Raw genomic sequence first — 9,069 nt, forward strand, 5'->3', positions numbered from 1 at the left:
CCTCTGCTGCCCCTGCCGTCGATCCTCGATCCTGGCAGCATAGATGATCATCCCCAAACAACCTGTGGAATCCTTTCTTACTTTTTTTTTTAGAAACCCTGTTCTGGGCCAGGCAGGTGGTGTGGTGGTTAAGGCAGCTGGGTCCCATCTAGCCGACTGCCCGATTGCAGTCCTGGACCTGGCAGCCAGAAAAAACGGTCCGTGTGTGTGTGTGTGTGTGTGTGTGTGTGTGTGTGTGTGTGTGAGACACTAAAATCCCAAGAGGAGAATGAAGGATAAGGGATTGCAGTGTGGTCATCCCCTCAGGAGAGGATATCTCCTCCCTTTCCCTCTCCCTCTCCTTCCTTCTCTCCCTGGCAGGCACACTCACCCTATATAGCAAAACAAAATGTAAAACCAAAATAAAACAAAGAAAGAAAACACTTGTCTTCCGTTATCTCCTGGAAATATGGCCATAGTTTACTGTGGGAAGACTATTCCACATTGCAATGCATATCATTTCTTTTTTAGAGTGTCTGTCTGTGTTATTTAGTGGTGGGCACTGGTGATAAGTTTTTGATCTGGGTTAAAGGATAAGCCTCTTTTAGGCCTCTGAGCTAAACTCCTTGCATCGGAAGGAGTCAGGAGAAGAGTAACCAACCAGCGAGTCTGGTACTGGGTATGCAGGCACCATTCTAGGAAACACTAAAGGTTGTTTTCCACTTGCCAGTGGCTCAGTTATGTATCTCCCTCAGAAAATAGCAGGGAGAGCTGGGACTACATCAGATGTCAGCATTTTCGAGAGAGTTTTCCTGTATCACTTTAATAGCAAAATCAGCACTGATTTCTAACATGCCAATGATAGTATTTTTTAAAGGGCATGATTTAGCATGCTTCTAAACTGGGAAACCAGGGGGATAGATCCTTGTCGGTTAAATGCTCGTTGATGATTCAAACTATTGTAGACTGTTGAAAATGATGGCAGTGAAGCAGTGATCCTTAACTGGTGTTAGGGCTCTCCTTTTTCCCATTAGGAGATACTCCTCTAATGAGAAGTATTGCTAATGAAATTAAATTTTAGATGCAAATGGTACAAAGTTTCAAAGACTTTTGAGAACTGTTATGCTAGAGAAGAGAATTTCATCAATATCCCCAAGGAAATGGCACCTTAAGTTTGGAAGGCCAGTGTTACATGGTCATTTGCTTTATAACAACATGGTGTTCAACACTGGGTCTCATACATGACAGCAGTCCCATAGGGAGCATATAGACTATCCTACATAGTGCAAGAGTTTAGTAGGTATATCATAATTGAAGAATTAAAATGAAATTTTATAAATTATAGGTAATTATTATAAGTATAAAATAGTATTATTATATGTAATTATTATAAGTATAAAATAGTATTAAATTATATAAATATAGATAACATTTAAGTATATAAATATCAATAATGTATTTCTAAACATAAGTAAGGCATTTATATATAAAACATAGCTACTCCATTTCAAGAATTTACTAAATATTAGAAATAGTACCAGATGCAATCCATGATACTATGTTACTTTTTTGGTTGTTTTCGGTTTTATTTTCATATTATCAAACAATAAAACCGACCCCTTTAGGAGTTTATTTCTATTAATACATGTATAAATGTGTTATAGTCATCAGCACAATCAAGATGCATAACAGCTCGATCAACCCAAAAGACTCCCTCATGCCGCTGCTCCTTTGTGGTCAAACCCTCTATCTCAAACCCTGACATCTGGATTGTTTTTCTATTCCTCCTTTCCTGCCTTCTTTCATGCTAATAGAATAGTTTTTTAAAAAAGAATTCTATATTATTCTCTTATTATTATCTTTTAGCTATATTTCTTTGTGTTGTTAGCAGTTGCTGTGGTGATTACAAATATTCATACCAAAATTCCTAGTTTTTCACAATCTACTTAGAGTGAATACTTTACCACTTCATAAAAACTGTAAGAACCTTCCCAATGGATAGTTACATTTATTGCTCCTTTTTTTTTTTTTGAGAGGTTTTTGCTATAGGGCACGTGCGCTCGCCAGACAGAGAGAGAGACAGAGAGATAGAAAGTGAGAAATCACACCCCCATTGGGGATGGCCACACCGCAATCCCTTCTCCTCCGTTCTCCTCTCAGGATCTTGGGCACACACACACATGCGCCTGGCGTGAGTTTTAAGCCACCGGGTCTGGGACGCGAACCGCGGTCGACTACGTGGGAGTCCAGCGACATAGTCATTACACTAACTGCTGGTCCCTACTGCTCCTTTTTTATTGTTATAGTTGTCACATTAATTATATCTATATATGTTATTAAGCCCACAATAAGATGTTAACATTTTACTTTAAATAATCATGTTCATGAATGTTAAACTTCAACCCTTTGCCTTTAGAGCCTCTATACAGACCGATATCCCAATCTTTTTGTCCTCTCTGTTGCTCCCTATGGTGAAACCCAACCAAAAGCTAGAGGATAAGGTAGCCTATTTATGTATTTTATATAGGCCCACCTCAAAGAAAATAAAATGGTAGAGAAGCAAGAAAATTGAACAAAAGGGCAAGAAAAAGTTACCTTGTGTGGTGGGATCAGTTATTAACCCATCCTTATGTGAAAGACACAAATCATTTCCAATCATGGCCTTGCACCCTAAACTTAAGTCTTTGATCTACTACCTGCTGGATATTTCAACCTGATTGCTCTACTATCACCTCAAACCTAGGATATCCATGAGAAAACTCATCAGTTCACCCAGTCATGATTCATATATCCATAATCACTCCTACTGTCCATAGGAGGAAAGTTGGTTTGGGGAGTTGGTTTGTAGACATTTAGAGTGTTTTTCCTATATATGAAAACTTTCAAAAGCACTTTAAAAGATTCATTCATTCTTTTGAAAGAAGTCATCACATACCATTAATGTCCCAGTGGAATTCCCTCTATAAGTCTGCCACTTCTTCCCATCAAGGCTATACATGATGATAAACTGAGAAATGTAGAGGCTGGAGAGCTTCTGACGAGCACCCTGGGTCTTGATGCCATGAATGATCATTGGTGCCAATAGATCCACCTATACCAATCGAAACAAACATTTACCTTAACCTCCTGAAATTACTGATTGTTTTAGGAAGAATCTACATTGCTATACATGTGCCCATTACTTTGGATGTGCAAGTGAAGCAGACACCAATGTTGAAATGTGGACGTGTGTATGAAACTGGGATAAATTATGGGAATGAGTAGGAAAGATGCTTATTGAGTTACTAGTCTGTTTCATGGCAACCCAGACCACTTCCGAATCACTGAGATCCTATTTCCTCTACACACACATCCTTTGTGCCACACACATGGAATCACATAAAACTAATGCTTTGCCCACATCTCTGCCTCAGTATAACCCAAGCTAATTTCTCCCCTCTCCCCAGAACAGTTCCATCCCAATATCACTCTCAGTAAAAAACTGCTTCACTTCCTTCAATTGTTATCTCAGAAACTATTGAATGTTTCTTCTGGCTAGCCTTCTGTGATTTGCACAGACATATTTAGTGGTGCTTCTTCTGTTTCTACTTCACTTTGTATATAACTTCATCATGGCAAATTATTACACTATATTATAAACACTGAGCTTGTCTTTCTCATTAGAATGCGATCATTAAGGCAATGAAGCTGTTTGAGTCACCTAATCTGTGTGTCTCAATTTGTTTATCTGTGAAGTGGAGATAATACTAGTGTTAATCTCAAAGGGTTCCCATAGGGACTAAAGAGTTAATACATGTAATGTGCTGAATTTGGAGACTGACACATGTTAAGCACTCAATAAATGTTAACTTTTATATTCTCTCTAGCCCCTGTACCTAACATGGTATCTGTTATAACAATGATACATAGCAAATGCTTTGAAATGAATGAGTGAATAAAGGCAGAGTAGTAAGGAACGTCCCATTCTTGAAGAAGGCATGGACTATATGAACACTGCAAGAGATATCAGTTATGTCCTAACAAGTAACTCAAATGTACCACGTTCTCACAGAAACCTAGCACACCTCACTTTGACTGGTTATGACTCTCATGCTTAATGACTGTATCCTTCAGTTGACTGTAAGTTCTATCCATCTATTATTTATTCAAAGAATTTTTATAAAGCATTTGCTATGTGCCAAGCACTGTTTTAGGTACTGAGAATAAGGTGGTAAACAAGAGAAAAAAGAACTCTTCCCTCATGGAACTTATATTTCAGTAGAAGAAACAGATCTTATATAAATATATGTTTTCATTTGTTTACAGCATCAAATAGTATTAAATGCAGGGGGGAAATTAAGCAAGGACTGAGAGTTAGTCTTCACAAGCTTCAGCACTGTCTTTTCCTAGATTAGATGATATTCCCAATTGAACATACTTTATTTTTTCTCTTGATATTATAAAGCATCAGCTACAAAAATAATAATTTTTGTTGAATCGGCATGTATTCTTTCTAAATGTAGAGTATGTGAGAGTTCACTTTTGGATTACTGACTATTGCACCTTCTAGCAGTTTTAATAATTCTACCCACATTCTGTAACTTATGAATGCCTAGAAAACTGTCATGCTTATCAACTTCCTCTTTTTGTTGGGCATTTTCTACATTATTTAAAATTGGATTTATGTTTATTGTGGCATTATTCACAATTGCTGAGACATGGAACCCACCCAAATGTCCACAAACAGATTAATAAATTGAAAAAGTATGGCATAGACACACTATGGAATACTACTCAAAAATTTGATAGAAATTGGACAAATATGAAAGATTTACTGCTAAGTGAAGCAAGCCAGACTATGAAAGAGAGACATTGTATGCTCCCACTCAATATATACCAATTGTCAGCACTCTATGGCAGAAACGGAAAGATTGGAAGGTATAAAAGCACAGACAGCAATGGTGATGCTAAAGACAGTGTGGGAGGAGGATGGTAAATGGGAGGGGTTAGAGGGAGGGAATCAATGGGAATAGAAGCAAAGCATTTTACAGACACAAAAATGGAAAATTATCTGTTGATGATAATGTATATGGTAATACCTTTGAATGAACCAATATACAGTGTATCCATGATGGGAAAATTCATGTGGTATGCTGTAATGATACACAGTGATTGAAAGTAATAAATAAATAAATAAATAAGTGAATAAAGTAAGCTTTATAACCAATAAATAAAATTTTTTGAGAGGTTTTTGCAATAGGGCATGTACGCTTGCCAGAGAGACAGAGAGGCAGAACGTGAGAAGTCACACCCAAGTGGGGATGGCCACACCACAATCCTTCTCCTCCAGTCTCCTTTTGAGATTTCAGGCATGCATGCATACGTGCCCAGAGTGAGTTTCAAGCCACTGGGTCAGGGACTCGAACCACAGTTGACTACGTAGGAGTCCAGCAACATAAGCATTATGCCATCTGCTAGCCCCCAAATAAGTAAAATATTTAAAAAAATAGAATTGGCAATTTGGAGCAGTTTGGTGATTACAGGTTCAATAGTTTTGCCTCTTTCCAGCCAAGTATTTCAGTATAATTACATGATCTATCTCTCTGTTAGGAAGTAAACAAGATGCTAATGCGTTTTACAGTAAAAACAAAAAATACAAATATCTGGGGGCCAGCAGGTGGCATGGTGGTTAAGGGTGCTGAACATCCACATGACCGAAACGGAGATTCAAGTCCTAGACCTGGAGGTTTGCTTTCTCACTCTCTCTCTGTCCCTCTCTGATCAAATTAAAATAAATAAATAAAGTTAAATAAAATAATTCTTAAAAAGAGTTGAATAAACAACTCTCTAAGGAAGACATCCAAACAGCCAAAAAGCATATGAAAAAATGCTCAACATCCCTCATTGTAAGGGAGATGCAGATCAAAACCACAATGAGATACTGCCTAACCCCAGTCAGAATGGTGAAGATTAAAAAAAAAATGATAAGTGTTGACGGGGATGTGGTGAAAGGGGAACACTCCTACAATGTTGGTGGGAATGTAAATTGGTCCAACCACTGTGGAGAACAATATGGAAGTTCCTTAAAGACTTTCAGATAGAACTACCATATGATCCAGCAGTTTCACTCCTGGGTACCTACCCAAAGGACAGGAGAACGCTCCATCAGAAAAGTGCTTGCACAACTATATTTATTGCAGCACTATTCACGATTGCTAAGACATGGAACCAACTCAGATGTCCACAGATGGATGAATGGATTGAAAAGTGTGGCACGTATACTCCATGGAATATAATTCAGCCATAAAAAACCCAAGGCCCTGGAATTTGATGGAAAGTGGACGAATATGGAAGATTTGTTGCTGAGTGAAGCAAGTCAGGCTATGAAAGAGAGACATTGTATGTCTCCACTTAATATACACTGACTGTCCGCACTCTATGGCAGAGACTGAGAGACTGGAGGACATAAAAGCATTAAAAATTGTTTAAAGGGACCGGCAGTTAGCGCAATGGCTATGTCACTGAACTCCCATGTAGTTGACCGTGGTTCGAGTCCCAGACCCAGTGGCTCAAACTCATGCCGGGTGCATGTGAGTGCATGCCCAAGGTCCTGAGAGGAGAATGGAGGAGAAGAGATTGTGGCGTGGCGATCCTCCCTGGGGGGTGATTTCTTGCTTTCTATCTCTCTGTCTCTCTCTGTCTTTCTGGCGAGTGCATGAGCCCTTTAGCAAAAACCTCTACAAAAAAATATTGTTTTAAAAAATCGTTGTGGACACTAGAGACAAAATGGAAGTAGAGTGTGGGTGAGGAAGAGTGCGGGAAAGAAAATTAGGGAAAAAATAAGGAGAGGGAAGATATTTGTGGGACATAGATATGGTTTGTTATCTGTTGATGAGGATTTATAGAATATTCTCAGCTGGACTGAGATGTGTATCATGCTGGGTAAAATCTCCTTACAATCTAAATGATGTATAGCGATTGAATGTATAAATAATAATAATAATAATAATAATAATAAAATGTGTAAAAAAAAATCACAGCTGCATATCTCTATGGAGCCTACTGTCTGTTCGTTACTGATTGCCTGGTTTTGATCATCCAGTGCCTATCAACTGAGTCCAGTACTGCTTAGGTGCCAGTTTGTTGTGCACTCTTCAGGCTTTCCCAATATAATAGATGCCTACCCAAATTCTCTTTGTCAACATCTCCCTCAACTCCAACTCCATGCCCGCTGGCTCCCTGGAATCATTTCTTTATTTTATAAAGTTACCAGATCAAGAAAATACCTATCTGGACTTGGTAGAACAGATGGAAAAAACCACCTGAGGATAAGGTGATTTAATACAGGTTGTATGATAATAGAATTAAGCAGATTTGTAACTGGTTTAATTAACATAAGCAAACAGCAATAGTTAACAGATGATTATTAACCTAAAGGACACATCCTAGAAACAGTATAATATGATGATTATGAATTAGGGCTTCAGAGCCCAACTATCAAGGTTTGAATTTTGGTTCAGCCATTTATTGACTGTGTGACTTGGGGCATACTATGTAACTTCTCTGTGCTTTACTTTCCTTATCTGGAATGAGGATGATAGCATCACTAACCTCATAAAGTTGTGGAAAGGATTTAATAGCTTGATTTGTGTTGAGCACCTATTAAGGAAACCTTGTCTACTTTAAAATTTTGACCATGACTTTGCTAGAGTATTACAAAGCAATGGGACAAATCTAATCAGTGAAAATTTAACAGGTTGTATCTCTGAGGGATTTTTGGCTAGTTATGGACAAGACACACTGTTTACTAGTCTCATTCCCCAAACGGAAATGTGAGTGCTCCTCTACAAAAGCAAGCAAGCAAACAAACAAACACAAATAGAACAGATACAGGGTAGCCAAATAAATGAAAATGTCCACTACATAGTAATATGTTATTTTGAAAATGATAACCACAGAGATACAAGGTGAAGAATATGTGGTTTGGCAGAAGAGATGGAACCCTCTCCAGGCTGCAAGGTAGGAGGCATGTTAGACATGTTGAGAGCAAAGTTGGAAGTAGAAAAGTTTCCTCCATTTCCTGTTTGGAACTGTATAAGAAATCTTGTGTTTAGGCAGAGTGGCTAAATTGGTACTTTCAAGCTTTCCTTAGCTCTCCTGCAGCAAGGGCAGACAAAACATTCCATCTGTCTGCCCTTGAAAGGGTCACAGGCCTGCTTGATCACATGTTGAAGTGATAATATTTTTGGATATGTTGGGTTAAATAAAATGTATTATTAAAATGAATTTCATACTTCTTTTCAATATGGCTACTAGAAAATGTAATATTACACATGTAACTGCAGTTATGGTTTGCATTATATTTCTTGTAGACAGTACTACTTTAGAGGAAATAGGGGAGTGAGAAAATCTGAAAGACTGAGTCTTCTAAGATAAATTGGGTTAATCTAAAGACATTTTCAGGTATCTATTCCAATTTAGTTTACTAGTCTGGACTAATTTTAAGTTGGTGTTTCTTACTACTTTACAGTGTGGAATTTATGAGGAAGACCGGGTTGGTTTTTGAAAATAAGTGACCATTTTTTTTTGCTTGTGGGATGGGGGATTGAGCCATTTATTTTTGTCTTATAGTAAAGGAGATTGGAGGACTCAGGGACGTCTAGGAAGTTGGAGGCATCTAATAATAGAATACACAGTCTTGAGGTAATGAGTTCGATGTTATAGAAATTATTCAGATGTTCTAACCCTAGTAGAAAGAGTTTAAAAATACAGAAAAATACACATCAGTATACTCAGTTTTATTCCCAAGTCATTTATCTGTTCAAGACTTTTTGTACAAATCATAAGATGTTTTGTTCTTTGGTTTCCTTATCTGTTAATTGAAGTTTAATGAGAATGACTGCTAAAAAGGTTGTTATAATGCCTTGAGTTTGAAATAGACATAAGTAATGAAATTGAATGTGATACATTTCCCATCATTGATTTTTAAAAATTATTATTTATTTAATTTTATTTATTCATTCATTTATTTTTAATTTGACCAGACACACACACACACACACACACACACACACACACACACACAGAGAGAGAGGGAGAGAGGGGGGAAAG

The 9,069-nt window shown here is 37.7% G+C and overlaps 1 protein-coding gene across 1 annotated transcript in view; it reads right to left on the reverse strand.

Moving 5' to 3' along the window:
- F8 (coagulation factor VIII) overlaps positions 1-9,069 on the reverse strand; it is a 192,227-nt gene that overhangs the window by 20,149 nt on the left and 163,009 nt on the right. The window contains 1 exon segment of the mRNA XM_006171065.1: positions 2,915-3,070. Coding sequence (XP_006171127.1) covers positions 2,915-3,070 — 156 coding nt within the window.

Source organism: Tupaia chinensis, unplaced genomic scaffold (genome assembly GCF_000334495.1).
Source record: "Tupaia chinensis unplaced genomic scaffold, TupChi_1.0 Scaffold149248_1, whole genome shotgun sequence".
In the NCBI taxonomy this organism is placed as follows: Eukaryota; Metazoa; Chordata; class Mammalia; order Scandentia; family Tupaiidae; genus Tupaia; species Tupaia belangeri.